This window comes from Leptonychotes weddellii, chromosome 1, assembly GCF_054177405.1.
Source record: "Leptonychotes weddellii isolate Sample4059 chromosome 1, ASM5417740v2, whole genome shotgun sequence".
NCBI classification, from domain to species: domain Eukaryota; kingdom Metazoa; phylum Chordata; class Mammalia; order Carnivora; family Phocidae; genus Leptonychotes; species Leptonychotes weddellii.
In genome coordinates this window covers 7,300,734-7,321,377 of record NC_138369.1, presented here as the reverse complement: position 1 = coordinate 7,321,377, position 20,644 = coordinate 7,300,734, and the positions used below count along the sequence as shown (strand labels likewise).

At 57.0% G+C, this 20,644-nt stretch overlaps 1 protein-coding gene across 3 annotated transcripts; it reads left to right on the top strand.

The window, feature by feature from the left end:
* Window positions 1–7,219: 7,219 nt before the first annotated feature.
* On the top strand, window positions 7,220–19,626 carry HOOK2 (hook microtubule tethering protein 2). Of its 3 annotated transcripts, none has more exons than XM_081813350.1 (22): window positions 7,220–7,378; window positions 7,896–7,981; window positions 8,051–8,123; window positions 9,093–9,143; window positions 9,249–9,381; window positions 9,475–9,542; window positions 9,893–9,955; window positions 10,251–10,331; window positions 10,437–10,597; window positions 10,692–10,832; window positions 11,778–11,979; window positions 12,225–12,335; window positions 12,444–12,531; window positions 12,903–12,972; window positions 13,664–13,801; window positions 13,916–14,003; window positions 14,202–14,236; window positions 18,353–18,435; window positions 18,519–18,619; window positions 18,833–18,943; window positions 19,012–19,083; window positions 19,167–19,626. In XM_081813350.1, exons 1-22 carry the CDS (start codon window positions 7,334–7,336, stop codon window positions 19,314–19,316), a joined length of 2,151 nt encoding a protein of 716 aa, XP_081669476.1. In that variant the 5' UTR covers window positions 7,220–7,333; the 3' UTR covers window positions 19,317–19,626. The 3 variants fall into 3 exon arrangements, with proteins under 3 accessions (XP_081669476.1, XP_081669472.1, XP_081669485.1); XM_081813346.1 differs by having other exon boundaries at window positions 18,516–18,619; XM_081813359.1 differs by lacking the exon at window positions 18,833–18,943 and having other exon boundaries at window positions 18,516–18,619; window positions 18,977–19,083.
* The last annotated feature ends 1,018 nt before the right edge of the window (window positions 19,627–20,644 follow it).

The following is a 20,644-nucleotide window of genomic DNA, read 5'->3' as shown; positions in this document are numbered from 1 at the left end:
GCTGAGAATCATGGAGGCCCTCCTCCAGGAACCCCTGGCCTGCCAGCCACCCCCTCCCCCACCTCTGCGGTTTGGGGGGTCCCTCACCCCCTCTCCTGGAGAGGAAGCTTCTGGGTTTTCTTGGAAGCAGGAAGGAGAGTCTGTCTCCTCAGGCTGACTCAGCTGGGCATGAGGGGAGTTTCCCACAAAGCTACTTCTGCCCCCCCCCCACTGCTGGGAGCGGTCTTGGGGGGCCTAAGCATGGCTGACATCCTGGGTCACCCCTTTACAGGGGATGTGGTGAAAAAATAAGCCCACACCCCACCAAGGACTGAGGCTGATGAGCTGGGCCTCCTAGGGGAAGTGACAAACAGCAGGGAGGGAAGTGGGGGGGGGTGATGTTTGGAGAGAGGAAGCACCAGGATGGGGGGTGCAGAAACAGACTGGGAAGCACAGAGCCCCACAGCACCTCAGCATGGCCCAGGAGCACGTGTGTGTCTGGTTGGCTGTGGGTTTGCATGTGGCTGGCCTGTCAGGGCGTGTGAGAGTGTGTGTGAGGCCTCTCTCCTCAGTGCATGTGTCTGTGTGTTGGCCCAACCCTGCAGGGGTGCGTAGGGCCTGTCTGCTTTGGGGGGCGGGAGGTGCGTGAGTGTATGTCCATGGTCTGTGGAACAGGTTGCATGTGGCTGACCCATATGCATTTGCTGCTTTGGAGTTCATACGGCTAACCTATTCGTGTTTGGTGTGTTATGTGTGTTTGTGTGTGTGAGGTCCACAGCTTGCCTGTGTGAGGTCTGTGTGTGCGTGTGAGGTCTGTGGCTAGTCTGTACGTCTGTGTGAGCCCTGTGGCTGTGTGTGTGCGTGCGTGTGCGTGTGGCTGGTCTGTACGTCTGTGTGAGCTCTGTGGCTGTGTGTGTGCGTGTGTGTGCATGTGGCTGGTCTGTACGTCTGTGTGAGCTCTGGCTGTGTGTGTGCGTGTGTGTGTGCGCACGCGTGTGTGGCTGGTCTGTACGTCTGTGTGAGCTCTGTGGCTGCGTGTGTGCGTGTGGCTGGTCTGTACGTCTGTGTGAGCTCTGTGGCTGTGTGTGTGCGTGCGTGTGCGTGTGGCTGGTCTGTACGTCTGTGTGAGCTCTGTGGCTGTGTGTGTGCGTGCGTGCACGTGCGCTAGCCAACAGGTTCTGTCAGGGTGTCTCTGTGCCAGTGTGTTTACGAATGTCCGACTATGGCTTGTTCATGCCTCTCTGTGCTGGGTGTGACTGTCTGGCCAGACCATGTCTGTAAATATGTCTGTTTGTCTGCTTGCATCTGTCTAGTCTGTAGGTGGGTCTGAGTTGTGTGTGGTACTGCTGAGGTATTGTGTATGTGTAAGGCCGTGTCTCTGGGTCCCTTGGAGCCTTGGGAGTGTGTGTGTGCGCAGTGTGTGTGGGAGGCTGGGGTTCTCCGTCATGGTGTATCTGTGTCCTCTTCATCCACCTCTCTATAGGTTTAGGTTTGTCTCTCTTGCCTCTGAGTACCTTGCTGAGCTGGTGATCTTGTTGGTGTGTGTGTGCACGCATGTGTGTTGCTTTCTCTTGTGTCAGAATCTGACAGTGTGTGCGTGTGTGTGTCTGAACATCTCCCGAGAAGTAGTAGATGTCCCTATCCTGAAAGCAACTGTCCCTTCTCTCTGAGTCTATCAACACATGTGTGTCGCCTGCCTGTGTCTGCACCCAGTTCTCTATGTTGCTCTCCTGCCTGTGTGTCTCTGGCCTATTACATTTGTCTCAGTGCGAGTGAGTGTGGCTGTGTCTGCTGGGCTGTGTGCTTCTCACCCGAATGTCTGTCTGTGCCTGTGTTTGTCAGTGTGTCCATCTTGCCTGTGTGCCCAGTTGATTTATCTGTATCACACACACCCCACCTGCATGCCTCTGACCTGCTGATGTCTTCATGTGTTTGGCAGAGTTTCCATCTTGCTCCTGAACCTGCCCTGTCTCTGCCCTATATGTGACGGCCGCTGCTGGGTCGGCTTGCCCAGATGTGTGTCTGACCATGTCTGTGTGTCCCTGCTTGACAGTCTCTCTGTGGCCAAGGTGAGAGGAGTTTGTGTGTCTGGACTGGGTCTCTTTTGGGGTGACTGTGTGTGTATACTCCTTGCCACCCCCTCCCCCAAGTCTGGCCACCCTGGGCCATGTTTACTCTGCCCCCAGCCGATTTCTGCCCTGCCCGGGGAGGGGCTGACCCTCCAGTCTGTCCAGCCGGCAGTCCACAGGATGTTCCCCAGACGCTGTCTCCGCCGACATCCCCTCCCTTTGGCCACCCCTGGGTCAGGACCCAGGCGTCCAGGGTAGCGGGGGTGGGGCTGCAGCGTGGGGAGGGGGTGGCCTGTCAGGGCCCCGGAATGAGGGTGGGAGGTGGGGAGGCAACGGGCCCAACAGGTTCCGCCTCATTCCTGCCCCGCCTCTCACTTCCTGGGTGCCTGCCTGGGGCAGGGGGTGGACGGGATGAACCCCATGGCCTCAGAGTGCCTGGGTGGGGCACGGCCCGCCCCGCAAGACCTGGCTTCTACTGGGCACCTTGACACCCAAGCCTGGGAGACAGAAGGAACTTGGGTCCTTCTGCCTGCCAGGCCTCCTCCTATTGCTGTGCCCAGCTCTCAGGATGCAAAGCGTCCCCTCTATTATTCACCTAATTCCCACAACAACACAATGGGCCAGGTAAAATTATCCACCATTTTCATACGGGGAAACTGAGACAGAGATTGCAATGACGGCAGAGGCAGGATTTGAACCCAGCTCTGAATGCTGCCCAAGACCTCCAGCCAGCTCACCAACTGCCTTCCTTCCCTTCTCTAAAAATGATACATGTAGGGTGGAGTGTAAACCCAGGCCCCCATGAGGCCTGGCTCAAGGGGGCGCCCGGCTTGCTCTGAGTCCAAAGGGGCCCCTGTTTGAAATGAATAAGAAAACGGCTTTAACCGTTTCATCGCCACGATGGGCTCTGCCAAAACTTCCTGTGGGCTGGGGGGGAGGGGTGGGAGCTGGGTTCCCGGAGGCCTTGGCTGTGGGGGAAGGCCCTGCCAATTCTGGGGTGGGGGGAAACACCTCCAGCGACTTTGGCGAGGGACGGCTAAGGGAAGACACCGTCAGCCCCCGGAAGGGGCGCCCTTTCCCCCTGGACTGGGAGGTCCCTAGAACTTAGTTCTCAGCCCCCACTGCCTGGAGGGGGTCTCAGAGTCCGCAGCCCCCTCCCCAGGGGCCTGACTCACACTCGGGGAAAGCCGCGAAGGGTGAGTCACGGGGGTGGAGAAGGGGGAGCAAGGTCGGCTGCGGCCAAGGGACCCCCGCGCTGGCCTGAGTCACGCATGCTCCAGCCTCGCTGACCCCCAACCTCCTTCCCCAGAGACCCGAAGCGGGAAGCGCACTGCCGGTGGACCACGGAGCCGAAGGAAGAGCGGGGCTGGGGGAGGGGGGAAGCACGCGTCAGGCCGCGCGGGAGGCTCCGGTTCCCGTGGTAACTGGGGGGGGGTCTCTCAGCTCCACGGGGGGGGGCGTTCCTCTCAGCAGGGACGGCCCCCGCGCGCCGGGGAAGCCCCCGCGCGCTCCGTCGAGGGGCCACAAGTTTCAGGTCGGGCAGGAAGGGGTTAACGGCGGCCCCCCCCTCCCGGGTTTCACCCGCGCCCAAAGCCTGAGGAGGGGGCGGGGCTCTGCCCCGCGCGCCCCACCCCCGCGGCCGCCCACGCACACGCGCACGCAGCCAGCCCATCCCCCCACGCTCGCACGCACGACCGCGTCGGGCTCCACGCATGCAGCGACCCCTGTCGTGTCTCACGTCACGCACGACGCACGCGCCTCCGCAGCGCGGGGAGGGGCCCCTCCCGGCGTAGAGCAGTGGGACGTGGGGCGTTTGGTGCCCACTGCGCACATCTCCGCTTCCGCTGAGCGCGGTGTCCCGTGTGACTTTGACTCCCCCCCCACAAGGTCACAAACTCTCCAATGACCCCCAGTGTCACACGGACACAGGATACACCTGCCATACACTGGCTCAAACCTTCATTAGTCCAGCCAGCCCCGCAGCGGACACGGTCAGGGTCACACGGACACACAGACACACGTGGAGACCCAGATGGTTACACAGGCACACCTGTTATTCCTTGTGTATGGAGGCAGGGCTATCTCCATTCACAGACCGGTGGTATATATAGGTACTCTGATAAGACCACACCATCACCATCAAGACAACATAAGACACAGATACAAAGTCTTGGATGCCAGGACTCCAGTTGCAACACAGCCATACCTCTCACACAGAGATTGTAAAGGCACAGAGACACATGGTGGGGACAGAAACGACAACCATTTAGTCACATGGTCATCACAAATAGGGTGCACAAGTTAGAGTCACAGACAAACCCACAAGGGCACACACAGGGACACTCTGATTGTCATGGGGATGTGGACAAATCAAGGACACACATGTCAGGGACACACATGCTATTACAGAAAGCCACATGGTGAGAAAAGACGTCGCACAAAAACAGAACCTAAAGCCACATAGAGGTACTGATTGTCACACACTCACTTCTCATACAAAAAGATGACACAGGGATGTAGACACACAAGGTTGCATATAGAGAAGCATTGTGCCCCAGTCCCCATCAGCACCCCCACCACCAAATCACAGTCTGTTGCATAAATTCCCAGGGCCCCAAAACACAGGTAGATGCAGACACAATGCCCGTGCACACACAATCACAGACCCACCATCTCACACCTACAAAAATGAGCACACTTTACATGGACTCAAGACACACACACACACACACACGGAGGAGGACAGGATGGGAGTTCTCGGTGGGATGTCAGTGTCTTTACTGCAAAAGGCCTGCCAGAGTCCCTCCTGGTATGGAGTGTGGTGTCCACCCTGTAGCTGTGGTCAGCCCTGGGGAAAGGGCATCATCCTCCAATTGTGTGCACCCAGGATCCCCATCCTAGCCCTCATGACTGGGTCTCTGCCCAGATGTGAAGGCCGGAGGGGATGGGCCAGGGTCCAGCTGTGGCCGCAGGGAGGGGCTGAGTCACCAGCTTCCCAGCAGTACAACCCAGGCTGGGCCCAGCTGTTCCTGGAAACAGGCAGGAGGGGGTGGGGTCTCCAAACCAGCTAGGGGCTGCTGGCCCCCACCCACACTCTTTATCCCTACTAATGGAGGCCTCTGGGGCATCCCCCAAACTTTGGGACTCCCTCCACCAAAAATGGAGGTTTGCATCTTTCCCCGAAATATAGGGTTCCTGACCCCAAATGAGGGCTTGTGCCCCCTTTCATTGAATTGAAGGTACCCAGATCGCCCCCAACAGTGGAGCTCCCTGCATCCCATAATAGAGATTGCTGCTCTTCCCTGCCAACATGGAAGCTTCCTTTCCCCACAAACATGAGAATCCATGCCGCCCCAAATGGAGGGTTATGGCTCCTCTCCCAATTTGAGGGCACCCAGACCTTTCCTTAAATCTGGGGACTCAGGTCACTGAACATCTAATCTAAAAAGCCCATAATATCACATTAGAACAATTTAAGTCCATGCCCCAAATATTTGGATTCCCAGATTCTTCCTACACATCAAGATCCCTGCAGTTTTTGCAAATATTGGGGATCCCACCCCAAATACGTGGCGGTCACAACATGTCCCCCAACATTGGGCTAACAGGCCCTCCCACAAATATTCCAGGCACCCCCCTGCTTGTAACAACCGTGGTTCCCGGCCCATCTTCCACTTTAACCTGGGCGTAGGGTGGCCCCATTTCCCCCTATTGGCAGCACCCTGTCCTCCGGTGGGTGCGGGAAGGGGGAGCCAGCGGCAGCTGTTCCCACGCCCGCCGGAAGGCAGCCCAGTCAGGAAGCCGGCACTGCCGGCCCTTGTCCCCTTCCCTCCTCCTCCCTCTCACCCTGCTCCCAGGGGTTGGAGGCCGAAAACAACGCGGGAAGGGGGTGTGGGGGTGTAGACGAGCCTTGGAGGCCCCCGCGTGCATGCGGCTGCGCGTCTGAGTGGGCTGTAACTGGGTTTCTGATGGTAGAGTGACTGTGCTCATGCGATGCGGAGTGGGGGCTGCTCTCATCTTGCTCAACCCGCTCCAAGGCAGGGTCGTCGGAGCCAGACTCAGGGTTGGAGAGAGCAGCGCCCCTCCCCTCAGACCTAGACCCACCCCCAAAGCAGAGCCCGCCCCTCCCTCCAGGTACAGCTAATAACCTCTAATTACTGCTCATTACCTTGCCCGCCCCGTGGGAGAGGAGCTGCTGGGGTATTCTGGCGCCAAAGGGTGCGGGCCGGGGCTTTACCCCTTCCCCTAAAGCCAACTAGAGCCTCTGTTTCCTCTCCTGCGACCGGGAATTAAAACAGCACCTGCCACCTAGACTCATGGGAAGATTTCAACCGCCTATATAATTTAAATCGCTTAGCGCAGGAACTGCATACTGTAGACACTCAATAAATGGTGACTGCAATTTTATTAACTACTATTGTTACCACTTTCCTTTGAGCCCCCTCCACCGCCCGGGCGGGGTCTCTGAAAGGGCACAGTGCTTCCCCGCAGGCCGCGCTCCTGCAGTCTGCGCGCCCCCTGGTGGGCCTTGGGGACCTGGGCGGCCTGGTCCTGGGATCTGAGGCTGGAGGACCTCAGGGGCTCGGGGCTGGGGGTTGGGTGGGGTGGAGTGGGCATGGTGCAGGAGCAGCTCAGTGGAACTCGATCCATACTGGACAAGTGTGTCTGTCCATCACCCAAGACCTGAGTCTGGCTGATTCATCCTGTCCCCTCCTCCTAGGACCACGCTCATGTCCTCTTGTTTACCCCTGAGTCAAGACTCTCAAGTCACCTCCACCAGGAAGACCCCTTTAGGATCTCTCCTCGAAGTCCACAGAACGTGTTATGGCCTGCCCTTTCCCCGCGTAGATAAAGGCTCCGATAAGGTGGTTAGGCAGCAGAATTTCTCCCAGCTGAAGGGAAAGGACGTGAATAAGCCTGTATAACAGGGTGGGATAGCTCCGCCTCACATGATGAGGAGTTATCGTGACGTCTCCGCTACCCCCAAAAGAACCAAGGAGGAGGGGTAGCGGGTCCACATTTGGGATGTGCAAGCTTGGTCCAGGCTGACCCCTAGCGGCAGGGCGGGCGCCCGAACGCTGCCCGGATCCAAGATGGGGGAACTGGAAGTCTGATCTGGCGTCGGGAGATCACGTGTCCGGGGCGGGGCCTGCGCCTAGGGGGCGGGGCGGGGCGGCGCTCTAGGCCGAGCGGGAGGTCGGGGCTGCGGGCGCTCGCTGGTGGCGGATCAGGAGGTGGCTGCGGTGGCGGGGCTCCGCGGCCGGGGTCGAATCCGATCGGGAGCCATGAGCGTGGACAAGGCCGAGCTCTGCGGGTCTCTGCTCACCTGGGTAGGTCGGGGGCGGGGCCAGGGACAGGTGTGCGCCCGTTCTTCTTGCCCGGAAGCCCTGGCCTTGGCTCAGTCTACCCCTCTGTTCTGGGGCTGGGAGGGGGAAAGGGTGGTGGGCTTGCCCGGCGGTTGGACTCTGGCCTGAGCACCCGCCCCGGTCACGTGGCAGGTCTGCGTGGAAAGAACAGGTGAGGCTCCGCCCCCCCGCGGCTGGGTCACGTAGGGCGAGGGCACAGGTGAGCTGGCCTGGTCACGTGGGGCCCGTGGGGACCAGGTGACTCGTGGTTCCGCCCTGGCCTCGTCGCGCGGGGTCTGTGGAACAGAAGTGAAGTGAGGCCACGCCCCCTCCAGGCCCAGGTGTGCAGAGGCCACACCCCCGCGGAGCTGGTATGAGAAAACTATAGGCCAGTCCCCGCCAACCGTATGAGGTTCCTGCTGACCGGGAAAATCTGCAAATGGGGAATGGTTCTGTTCTCCCAGGCCCTGACTGCCCCTTGCCCTTTCCTCTCCCTCCCCAGTTGCAGACGTTCCACGTCCCGTCCCCCTGTACCAGGCCCCAGGACCTGAGTAGTGGCCTCGCCATAGCCCATGTGCTGAACCAGATGTGAGTGGGGCTGAGGGGGAGGGTCCCGAAAAGGTCCTCCAGCAGCTCATCCCACCTTCTCGCCCCCAGAGATCCTTCCTGGTTCAACGAGGCGTGGCTCCAGGGCATCTCAGATGACCCAGGTCCCAACTGGAGGCTGAAGGTGACAGGTGGACTCATGACTGGGGGACAGACTGGCGAAGAGATAATCAGGGAAGGCTAAGCTAGACATATCCTGGGTGATGGGTCAGCTAGCCACATGTCCTGGGTGATGCACAGACTTGGCTAGGAAGAGGGACAGATGTCTGGTGACGAGCCAACTCTGTTCTTTCATTCTCCTATGGAGCAGGCCTGGGTGTGCAGCAAGGAAAAACAAAGACAAAAACTTGCGTGCGCACACACATATAAACATTAACTTCCAATGGCAGTAAGTTCTACAAAGACAATAAAAGCTGAGCCATGAGAGAGGGCAACTAGGTGGGTGGTTACTCCAGATGGGTTGATCTCCATGTGAAATTTGGAGAAACGGGATTCCAGGCACAGGGAACAGCAAATGTAAAGTGGGGAATAAGCTTGATGTATCGAGGAAAGGCAGGGAGGTCAGAACAGAAAACAAGGGGCCAGGAATGGTGGATGAGGTCATCAGGAGGAGGGCAGGCTGGGGCAGGGAGATGGATTCTATTTTAAGTGCTGTGCAAAGTCAAGGGAGGGTTTTAGCAGAGAGGAAAGACACAACCTGGCTTGGACTTTAAAAAGCTCCCCCTGGCTGCTTGGAGAGGAATGGGGGGTAGGCAGCAAGAGTGGAAATTGACACCAAGTTGGTGTAATAATCCAGGTGAGAGATGAAGGTGGCTAGAGCCAAAGGGTGGCAGGGCAGGTGATGAGAAGTGATTGGATTCTGGGGACATGTGAACAAGATGGACAGGTGGACAAGAAGGGCAGGTGACTAGATAGGTCGTCCCTAGGAGAGAAGACATTCAGACAGAGAACGGTGCCAAACAGGATGAGATGACCAGTGATTGGGAAATGCGGCAGAGAGAAAAGGTTGGGGTAGGCAGCTTCACAGTGGGGGCTGCCTGGCTCCTTCTGGGGGCCTCTGGGACCCTGGACACAACTCCTTACCTCTCCCTAGGTCAGCAACCTGAAGACCATCTTACAGAGCTTGGTGGAGTATTCCCAGGATGTGAGTAACCATGGGAGGGCTTAGGGGGTGGGGTTGGGTTGGAAGGAGGTGAGTGTCTGTGAGCCCTCATATCCCCTATTCCCACCCCCACCCCCCTATCCTCAGGTCCTGGGGCATCCTGTTTTGGAGCAGCACTTTCCGGACGTGAGCCTCATTGGCGAGTTTTCAGACCCAGAAGAGCTTGGCAAGCTGCTTCAGCTGGTGCTTGGCTGTGCCATCAGTTGCGAGAAGAAGCAGGGTATAGGGGTTCGGGGGCCCCCAGGGGACGACCCAGGGAACTCCTTCTCACCCTCTACCCCCATGTTTCAGTGTTCTCCACCTTGATCCCCAGAGCACATCCAGAGAATCATGACGCTGGAGGAATCAGTTCAACATGTGGTAATGGAAGCCATCCAGGAGGTAGGTGGGGGTGCCCAATGTGGCAAGGAGCTTCAGGGGAGGGGACATCAGAGCAGAGGCAGCTGGGCACAGGCTCTGCCCTGGTAAGGTCTGGGCTCTTCCTGGAACCCAGCTGGCCAGATTTCCCCGTCTCATGTGTCTGCCAGCACTAAGTCACCATTTAGCACCCTCAGAGGACCCAGGCTCCCTGCTGGACCCATGGCAGGAAGGCAGCCTTTAGACTGGGGCTCTTGGGGAGAACTGGCTTTGGGGACAGGAGAATGGAGAGGCCCTTAGGCTGGGTCATGGAAGCTTTAATGGCCACCCTCAGAGGGCCCAGCTCATCTCGATGTCCTCCCGCCCTGCTTCAGCTCATGACCAAAGACACCCCTGACTCCCTGTCACCAGAAACATATGGGAACTTTGATAACCAGGTAAGAGGTGGGGGACCTTGTTAAAGGACCAAGCCCATTGCTGATTCTCAGGGCTGCCTAAGGAGGAGGAACTTGTCCTTAAGTGTGTAAACTTCCTCCATCCCTCAGGGTCCTAGCCTCTTCCCTCATTCCCACATCACCTTTCCTCCAGTCCCTTGGGGTCCCAGCCCTCTGTTAGATCTTGAGGGTTTCTGGGCTCCTCCTCTCTGCCACTAGAGATGCCAGCCTCCCCCCACTCTCTTCCCGTGGATCCCTGACTTCCTCGCCCCTCCCCACCCTCCACTACCCTCCTCAGTCCCGAAGGTACTACTTCCTGAGCGAGGAGGCTGACGAGGGGGATGAGTTGCGGCAGCGCTGTCTGGACCTGGAGCGGCAGGTGAGGTTGAGGGTGGTGGGAGGGAGCACAGGTGCTCCGGGGGCAGGGTTGCTCGCCTCTGTTCTCCCCTCCAAACTCCAGCTCATCTGCACCCCCTGCTGGCAGCTGGTGCTCCTGTCCGAGGAGAAGCAGAGCCTGGCCCAGGAGAATGCGGCGCTGCGGGGGCGGGTGGGCCGGCCGGAGGGTGAGGGCGCCCCTGGCCTCACTGCCAAGAAGCTGTTGCTGCTGCAGTCCCAGCTGGAGCAGCTGCAGGAGGAGAACTTCAGGTGCAGTCAGCTGGGGATGGGGCCAGCAGGCCAGGGGATTGGCCCAGCTGCAGTCCCCTCAAGCGACCCTTTCTTCCCCACCCCACCCCGCCAGGCTGGAGAACGGCAGGGAAGATGAGCGCCTGCACTGTGCCGAGCTGGAGCGGGAGGTCTCTGAGCTGCAGCAGCGGAACCAGGCGCTGACCAGTCTGGCCCAGGAGGCGCAGGCGCTGAAGGATGAGATGGATGAGCTGCGGTGAGTGGTCGGTCCCTGGGTCGCCACTGCACACTCTCGTTGCCACCGTGTCCCTCTGATGCCATCGTCCCTCAAGAACCCCCAAATGCCCAGTGGACCCGCACAGTGTCTTCTGGACGCCACCAAGATTCCTGGATTCCTGATGCCCCCCAGGACCCCACAGTGTGCCCTTGTGATCCCACATTATAGCCCCCAGACCTTGGAAGATCCCCACGACCCCAGCTACCAGCTCCCCACCCCTGCTCCCATGCTGCCCAGGTGCCCTCATGCCCCAGGATCCTATTGTGCCCTCCAGGACCCAAATGCAGTAATCCCCCCGCTGCCCCCATCACCCCTCATGTGCCCCCTCATGATAGGACTATTCCTTTTTATGACTCCACAGCACCCCTGCAGCCCCAGAGCACTTGTTGGGCCTCCAGAACACCCATTTCCTAGACCTCACCATGCCCTCTGTAACCTCAAAAGGCTCCCCTGTGACCCTGCAGCACCCCTGTAATGTTAAAGTGTCTAGTGAATCCCTACTGCACCTTAGAGGACCACATAGTGCTCTGCCCTGAAGCTCCCCCATGACCCCACCATGCCCTTGTTGATCCCGCAGCCACTTTATAACCTCAAAGTGTCCTTGAGGCTCTTCAGAGCCTCTGGGCACCATCATTCCCCCTGGAACCCCTCAGTCATTCTATATCCCCACAATCCCCCCCTCCCCCCCGCCATCCCTGATTATGACCCTGGGCTAACCATTGGTGCTTAGGGCTCCCTCTATGCCCCTTAATGATTTCCCAACAACACCGGGCCCTGGCTGACTCCTGACCCTCACGATCTATCACCTTGAACCCACACATCCCCAGGTGATATGACCTCTTCCCCTGCCCGGAGGGCCTCAGATCCAAGCTGAACCCTGACCCCAGACCCAGGCCTCCTCTCCCGACTTGCCTCCTCCCCCAGGCAGTCCTCTGAGCGTGCTGGGCAGCTGGAGGCCACGCTGAGCAGCTGTCGGCGCCGGCTGGGGGAGCTGCGGGAGCTGAGGCGGCAGGTGCGGCAGCTGGAGGAGCGCAACGCCGGCCATGCCGAGCGCACCCGGCAGCTGGAGGATGAGCTCCGCCGGGCCGGCTCGCTCCGTGCTCAGCTCGAGGCACAGCGACGACAGGTGCGGCAGGGATCAGGGCAGAGCCTGGAGGGCAGCGTGCTCTGGGCCGCCGGGCCCCTCGCCCCTCTCACTTTGGCCCATCCTCAGCATGGCGCTGAGCCCCTGCACCCGGAGCCCTCTCTCCCTCATTTGCATAGCTCCTCCCTAGGCTTGTAAGCCCCGCCCCTCCGGGTTTCCGCGCCTGGCCTCTCTGGCCCCATGCCTTCACATTCAACCCTGCCTCCTCACCCCTCCTCTCTGTTCAGGTTCAGGAACTGCAGGGCCAGAGGCAGGAAGAGGCCATGAAGGCCGAGAAATGGCTATTCGAGTGTCGAAATCTGGAGGAGAAGTATGAGTTGGTGACAAAGGAGAAGGAGGTGAGGCTGAAGTCTGGCATCCAAGCCCCACCCTGTCCATCCTGGCATAGCCCAGTCCCCAGGAGGCCAACCCTCCCTCAAATGGCATCTTGCATCCTGTCCCTCCAGCGGCTGCTGGCAGAGAGGGACTCCTTGCGGGAGGCCAATGAGGAACTGCGCTGCGCCCAGCTGCAGCCTCGGGGGCTGACCCAGGCTGGTGAGTCGGAGGCCTAACAGCCCTAGGGCCGGGGACAGGGGTGGCCTAAGGTTCTGTTAGGGCAGACAGAAAAGCAGTGTCCCAGGGCTTGTAGAGGCTGGGGGCAGAGCTAGGCCACTTTGAAGACAGGCTAGAGCGGGAAGAGGTGACAAGGGCTGACAGAAGGCAGGGGCTGACCTCCCAGGATCAGGGTGGGGCGAAGGCAAACTCAGGCCGTGCATCACTGCTCCCTGTCAAGCTGGGAGTGAGGCTTGTATTAAGCCAGGCTTTGGGCCAAACTTGAGTCCCCAAAGATGATTCTTGGAAAGAGAACCCTAGGGCTGGGGGCAGCAGCTGTGCACTAACCTGAAGACATTTCTCACATTCTCCAGACCCCTCGCTGGATCCCACCTCACCAGCTGTGGAAAACTTAGCAGCAGAGATCCTACCTGCAGAGCTGAGGTACCCTGGGGTCGCTCAGAGCTCTGGCTGCACCCAGAGCCCACCCTCTGCCCTGCTCCCAGTGCAGGCACCTACTGCTAGCCTGACCTGCTATGTTGGGATGCCAAGTCCTAGCCTGGCTCTTGGGCCCACTCACTCCTAATTCGGCCCTTACCTGGTCGGCGCTCTAGCCCTTGTTGGTTGCTTGCCTCTCCAGGATCCATCCTCAGTGCACAAATTAGGCCCAACCCATCTGGCTCCACTCACGGAGCAAGATTCCTACCCCCAGTCCCGCTCACCTAGGACTCTGCCCCCAGGGCGTAGCCCTGTCCTCAGTGTAGCCCTTGCTAGGTTCAGTGACCCGTGTCTTGCCCAGATGAACTCCCCCACCCCAGTTCTTCCTATTTCTGCGTCTGTCTTTCCCGCAGTCTTGCTTTCTCGCAGCCCTAGCGGGGATCGTGAATGTTCTAACCCGCTCCCGTAGCCCCGCCCTTGCCTGCCTCCACCCTTAGGCCCAGCTCAAAACCCCGCCCATTTTTGGTCCCCCAGCGCTGGATCCCCATTACTCTAATCCGGCCCCGGGGTCTGGTCGGGCTCTTCCCCAGGGCTCTGTCCCTCTGCCAGCCCTGTCCGCCCAGTCTCCCTGCCAGAGCCCCGGCAGGCCTGCGGGGTGACCCGTCTCCAGCCCTGCTCACTCCCTGGCGGTCGGCAGGGAGACGCTCCTGCGGCTTCAGCTAGAGAACAAGCAGCTGTGCCAGCAGGAGGCGGCCTACCGGGAGCGGCAGGAGGAGCTGCAGCGCCACCTAGAGGACGCCAACCGCGCGCGCCACGGGCTGGAGACGCAGCTGCGGTGAGGACCCACCGGGCGGAGGGCCCCCCCCCGCCCCGCGCGCGCGCATGGAGGGGGCGTGTGAGGCGGGGCAGAGGGCGGGCGCAGGCACTCAGCAACCCCGCACTCCTGCAGGCTGAACCAGCAGCAGCTGTTGGAGCTGCGGGCCCAGGTGGAGGACCTGCAGAAGGCCTTGCAAGAGCCGGGGGGCAAGACTGAGGATGTGAGTGCCCTCCTCCTCCCTGCCTGGCCCTCCCTCGTGCCCTCCCCGTAACCCTTCTCTCTCTCCTCCCTGCTGCTTGATGTCCCCTGCAGTCCATTGTAAGTACCGTGTGCCCAGGGTGGCACCCCCTACCCTCACCCCGGGAAGGAGTTGGGACCTCTGGACCCGCATTCACCCAGTGCCTGTTCTCTCCCCCAGTCCGCCCTGCTGAAGAGGAAGCTGGAGGAACATCTGTGAGTCCCAGAGGGAGGGCATTCCTGGTGGTGGGGGGAAAGGCTGGGGCACAGATGTGGGGGTCATTTGCTGTCTATGGGGACTTATTTATGAGGAGAGCTAATTAGCCAACACGGAGAAGGCTCAGATCAAGTAGGGTCTTGGGGGCCAAGGGAAGGAGTATGAACTGTTTGGGGGGAACAATGGGGAGCCATGGAGGGAATTGCAGTAGGGTAGTATGACAAAGTGACAATCACCTTTTACTTTTTACATTGTTAAAAAAGACACTATTTTGGGGGCACCTGGCTGGCTCAGTCGGTAGAGCGTGTGACTCCTGATCTCAGAGTCATGGGTTTGAGCCCCGCATTAGGTGTAGAAATTCTAAAAAAAAAAAATTTTAACCAAAAAAAAGAAACGATTTTATTTTGTTTATTTTTTAAAATTTTATTTATTCATTCATTTGAGAGAGAGACAGCATGAGCAGGGGGAGGAGCAGGGGGAGAGGGACAAGCAAGACTCTGCTGAGCACGGAGCCTGACCCGGGGCTCAATCCCATGACCCCAACATCATGCCCTGAGCGGAAATCAAGAGTGGGGTGCTTAACAGACTGAACCACCCAGGCGCCCCTATTTTATTTTATTTTTTAAAAAAGATTTTATTTATTTATTAGAGAGAGAGAGAGCAAGAGAGCACGACCCAGGGGAGGGGTAGAGGCAGAAGGAAAAACAGGCTCCCTGCTGAGCAGGGAGCCCGATGTGGGACTCGATCCCAGGACCCTGAGACCATGACCTGAGCTGAAGGCAGACGCTGAACCGACTGAGCCACCCAGGCACCCTTATTTTATTTTTTATTTATTTATTTATATTTATTTATTTTTAAAAGATTTTATTTATTTATTTGACAGAGAGATAGCACAAGTAGGCAGAGTGGCAGTCAGAGGGAGAGGGAGAAGCAGGCTCTCTGCTGAGCAGGGAGCCAGACGTGGGGTTCGATCCCAGGACCCCAGGATCATGACCTGAGCCGAAGGCAGACGCTTAACAACTGAGCCACCCAGGCACCCCCCTAATTTATTTTTTAAAAAGATTTTATTTATTTGAGAGAGAGAGAGCGAGCACAAGTGGGGGGAAGGGCAGAAGAAGAAGGAGAGGGAGAAGCAGGCTCCCCACTGAGCAAGGAGCGTGATGCGGGACTCGGTCCCAGGACCCTGGGATCATGACCTGAGCCACCCAGGCATCCCCCCTATTTTATTTTTTTAAGAATCTATCTTAAGTAGCTATTATATTTATAGTTTAAAGAACAAAATATATACCGAGCAATACAGAGAGGTGTATACCTCTTAGTCCCCACATTGATTGTTTCTACCCCACCCCCATTTATATTAGTTCATTATAAAAATCCTTGCAGGGCGCCTGGGTGGCTCAGTTGGTTGGGTGACTGCCTTAGGCTCGGGTCATGATCCTGGGGTCCCAGGATCGAGTCCCGCATCGGGCTCCCTGCTCGGCAGGGAGTCTGCTTCTCCCTCTGACCCTAACGCCTCTCATGTGCTCTCTCTCCATCTCTCATTCTCTCTCTCAAATAAATAAATAAATAAATAAAAATCTTTAAAAAAATAAAAAATAAAAATCCTTGCAGGGGTGCCTGGGTGGCTGAGTCAGTTGGGCAGCTGCCTTCAGCTCAGGTCATGATCTCAGGGTCCTGGGATCGAGCCCCGCATTGGGCTCCCTGCTCAGCGGGGAGTCTGCTTCTCCTTCTCCCTCTGCCCCCCGATGTGCTCTCTCTCTCTTGTGCTCTCTCTCACGCTTTCTCAAATAAGTAAATAAAAATTTTATTTATTTATTTATTTATAAATATTTTATTTATTTGACACAGAGAGACATAGCGAGAGAGGGAACACAAGCAGGGGGAGTGGGAGAGGGAGAAGCAGGCTTCCCGCGGAGCAGGGAGCCCCATGTGGGGCTCGATCCCAGGACCCTGGGATCATGACTTGAGCCGAAGGCAGACGCTTAACGACTGAGCCACCCAGGCACCCCTAAAATCTTTATTTTTTTTTAAGATTTTTTATTTACTTATTTGAGAGGGAGAGAGCCCGCACAAACAGGGGGAGGGGCAGAGGGAGACACAGACTCCCTGCTGAATAAGGAACCTGATGTGGGCCTCGATTCCAGGACCCCGGGATCATGACCTGAGCTGAAGAAAGCCGCCCAACCGACTGAGTGAGCCACCCAGGTGCCCCAAATAAAAAATATATATATTTTTAAAGATTTTATTTTACTTGACAGAGAGACACAGCCAGAGAGGGAACACAAGCAGGGGGATTGGGAGAGGGAGAAGTAGGCTTCCCATGGAGCAGGGAGCCCGATGCGGGGCTCGATCCCAGGACCCTGGGATCATGATCTGAGCCGAAGGCAGACGCTTAACGACTGAGCCACCCAGGTGCCCTAAAATCTTTTTTTTTTTTTTAAGATTTTATTTATTCATTTGAGAGAGAGAGGGAGAGAACGCACAAGCAGGGGGAGAGGCAGAGGGAGAAGGAGAAGCAGACTCCCCGCTGAGCAGGGAGCCCGACCTGGGGCTCGATCCCAGGACCTGGAGATCATGACCCGAGTCGAAGGCAGACGCTTAACCATCTGAGCCACCCAGGTGCCCCAAATAAAATCTTTAAAAAAATAAAAAATAGGGGCGCCTGGGTGGCTCAGATGATCAAGCGTCTGCCTTCGGCCCAGGTCATGATTCCAGGGTCCAGGGATCGAGTCCCGCATTGGGCTCCCTACTAGGCAGGGAGCCTGCTTCTCCCTCTGCCTCTGCCTCTCTCTCTCTCTCTCTCTCTGACTCTCGTGAATAAATAAATAAAACATTTAAAAAAAAATAAAAATCCGTATGAAATTTTTTAAGCAAATGCAAATGAATATTATATAAATTTTTATTCTGATTCCTCATTTACATGAAAGGTAGTGTGATAGCTGCTAGTTTGCACTTCGCTTCTCCTACTTAAGAAGATGGCTGGGAAATTTTGCCATATGAATAGTTTTGTTTTTTTTTTAATAAATACAGTAGCTTTTGTCGACTGGGGTTCCATGGAGAAATTAGGCCTTACAGAAAATGATTTATTTGACTCTTCTCACTTCTGCCAAGGATGGAGTGTAGCTAGTACCAACCCAGAGTGCACAAAAAGTTATTTCCTTACAGAGGATGGATATATGGAAACATGAGGGCTTAATTCTCCTGTAAAATTCCAGTCCGGAAGGGCTGGCCTATAACATTTTATTGTGAAAGTCATAATGTATTTAAGTCATTCTTTCTGGTGCCTGGATGGCTCAGTCAGTTAAGCATTTGCCTTCAGCTTGGGTCATGATCCCAGAGTCCTGGGATCAAGCCCAGGCTCGCTGCTCCCTGGGGAGTCTGCTCCTCCCTCTCCCTTTGCCCCTCCCCCAGCTTGTGCTCTCTCTCGCTCACTGTCTCTCTCAAATAAATAAATAAAATCTTTAAAAAAAAGAAGTCATTCTTTCTAGGTATTTGCAATTTCAAACAGTGCAACAAAGTAAAACCTTGTATGTGCATCATTCTGCTTGTGTGCAGATATGTCAAAAAAGTGGAATTGGTGGCTTAGAGGGCACATGCCTTTGTAACCTTAGTAGACGTAGCGCAAGTTTCATGATTAGGTGTTAGACCATGTTCCATATCCGATGCACGAAAATAATCTCACCTACAAGGAGTGTTCTTAGATCTTCGGGGTTTTGCCTCAGGTGGCAGAACTGTAAGGTTTTACACTTTTGTCAGAAGAGATCTGCATGCTAGAAAGATCCCTGGCTGCTGGATGGAGAAAGGAATGAGATCGAGTGTAGAAGAGACTGGCAAGGGGGTCATGGCTGTACCAGTGTGTGGGCTGTGGCACGGAGCGAAGTGGACACACAGGGGGCTGGTCCAGGGCCCACCCGACGAGGGGTGTGGAAGGTTGTGGCTCCCGTGGCTAAGGAGATGGTAGGACCAAGGCATATGGCTTCCGTCTCGGGGCTGGCACACAGGTCTCTGCAGCCGGGCAGGTGCACGTTGGCCAGCTGGGAAGGCTGTGGCCACCAGTGGGAGGAAGGGAAGGAGGCCCAGTGGTCAGCCCGCTGCTGCCCATCCTCTGTCCACAGGCAGAAGCTGCATGAAGCAGATCTGGAGCTGCAGCGGAAGCGGGAGTACATTGAGGAGCTGGAACCGCCCGCTGACAGTGGCAGTGAGTGGGATGCAGCAGCTGGGTGGGGCCGGGGAGCCCCGAGCTTGGCGGGGAGCTGAGGGGTCGCCTTGTTCCCCCAGCAGCTCGGCGTATCGAGGAGCTGCAGCACAGCCTGCAGAAGAAGGATGCGGACTTGCGGGCCATGGAGGAGCGCTACCGTCGCTACGTGGACAAGGCGCGCACGGTGAGGACGCTGGGGGCTGCACGGGCCTCCTGCCAAGGCTGCTGCCTCCCACTGACTCATGCCTCCCACCAGCGCGCACCTCTCTGCCCCCACTCCTGCACCTGCCGTACCCCCATCATATCACAGACGTCTGCACCACACTTCATGCGGCCCAACACGTCCGACGGCCTGCAAGGCCAAGGTCACCCTGCCTGGGTCTTTCCCAAACCCTAGGTCATACAGACCCTGGAACCCAAACAACGGCCATCCGGGGGGGCACCCCCAGAACTTCACACCCTGAGGACACAGCTCTGGGAGCGGGACGTCCGCATCCGGCACCTGGAGGTGGGTGTCCTCATCACTTCTCACTGTCCCCAGCATGTCCAGGCCCCTGACTGTTCCCTCCTTGGCAGATGGACTTTGAGAAGAGTCGAAGTCAGAGGGAGCAGGAAGAAAAGCTGCTCATCAGTGCCTGGTATAATATGGTGAGTGCACGTCACCGTAGTGAGGGTACCGGGATGTGCCATGGGCTCACTGGACGCCAGCCATGACTCCTTCCTCCGTCCAGGGCATGGCTCTGCAGCAGCGAGCTGGGGAGGAGCGGGCACCTGCCCATGCCCAGTCATTCCTGGCACAGCAGCGGCTGGCCACCAACACTCGCCGCGGGCCTCTGGGACGCCTAGCATCTCTGAACATGCGCCCCACCGACAAGCACTGATGGGCCTCAGGATCCTGCCCCCTGCCCAGCCAGTTGGGGCTCAGTCTGCCCTGGATTCCCCCAACTCACCTGGGGCCCAGCATCAGGAAGGCCTAGGGTCAGCTGCCTGAGAGCCTTAAGGTCATGACTTCTGCCCTTTGTTCTCTCAGATGGGACAAGAGTGCAGGATAGGGCAGGAGGCAGGAGTGGGTCTGTTCTTTTTAGCAATGTGATTCTTATCCTTGATTTCCAGCCTGGGGTTAATGAGATGCCAGGGGAGAGAGTGATTTTTATATTTGAGAAGAAAAATAATAAAGATTTTCAATCTGTCCTGGCTGGACTCTAGGCACTGAGGGGAGGGAGAGAAGATGGGCCAGATCATTGCTTTTAGAAAGGCCTGGCTTGTGTTCTTACTAAAGCGTGAATGACTGACGGCACCCACTGGGAGGTGAGAACCATGTTTGTGTCTGTGTAACAGTATGTGCGTGAGGTCGTTTTTTGAAGAGGCTTCAGACAAAAATTCCTGCCTTATGAAGTTGTCGTTTCTCATGAAGAGAGACAGACAATAAACAAAATAGATAAAGTGAAAGTTTGATGTGAGAAGTGCTACAGAGAAAAAGAAAGCAGGCAGAGTGATGGGGATGTGGGACGTCCATTTGGGATGTGGTGGTTTTAAATAAAAGGCCAGCAGAAGAGGCCTCGCCAAGGAAGTGACATAATTTAAGCAGAGACCTGAAGGAGGTGAGGGAGGGGCCATGTAGGTATCTGGGAAAGAGTGATCCAGGCAGAGGGAACAGCATATGTGTGAGGCCCTGAGATGAGGCTTTGCTTGGTGGTTAGAGGGACAGTGAGGAGGCCAGTGTGGAGTGAGTGAGGGGAGGAGGGGAAAGAGATGAGGGCAGGGAGATTGTGAACTGTAGGGAGTACTTTTATTCTAAGGAACATGGGAGTCATGTAGGGTTCTAAGGAAAGGAGGGACATTACCTGACTCAGGTATTCATAGGCTCTCCTTGGCTACTGTGGAAGGAACAGACTGGGGGCGGTTAGGGCCAGAGCTGGGAGACAAGGGCAGTGGTCCATGGTCTAGGTGGGTGGGTGGGTGACATCGGTGGCTCTAAGATGTGGGCCCTAGAGGAATGGGAAATGGTTGGATTCTGGATATAATTTGAAGACTGAGCTGATAGGATTTGCTGCTAGGTTGACATGGAGGGGGTAAGAGAAAGAGTTGGAGAGGACTCCCAGATTTGGGCCTATCACCCGGAAGGACAAAGCCAACAGATAGGTTGGGGCAGGTTGGGGAGCCAATAGGGAGCTGGTTTGGGGGGAATGCTCTGTTCAAGGTGCCACAT

What these genes read in the sequence shown, in the direction of transcription:
- HOOK2 (XM_081813346.1), top strand. Translation starts at nt 7,334, where the DNA reads ATGAGCGTGGACAAGGCCGAGCTCTGCGGGTCTCTGCTCACCTGG. An exon ending in TGGTGACAAAGGAGAAGGAG is followed by an intron (nt 12,336 to 12,443) that starts GTGAGGCTGAAG and finishes CTGTCCCTCCAG; the next exon opens with CGGCTGCTGGCAGAGAGGGA. An exon ending in TCGGGGGCTGACCCAGGCTG is followed by an intron (nt 12,532 to 12,902) that starts GTGAGTCGGAGG and finishes CACATTCTCCAG; the next exon opens with ACCCCTCGCTGGATCCCACC.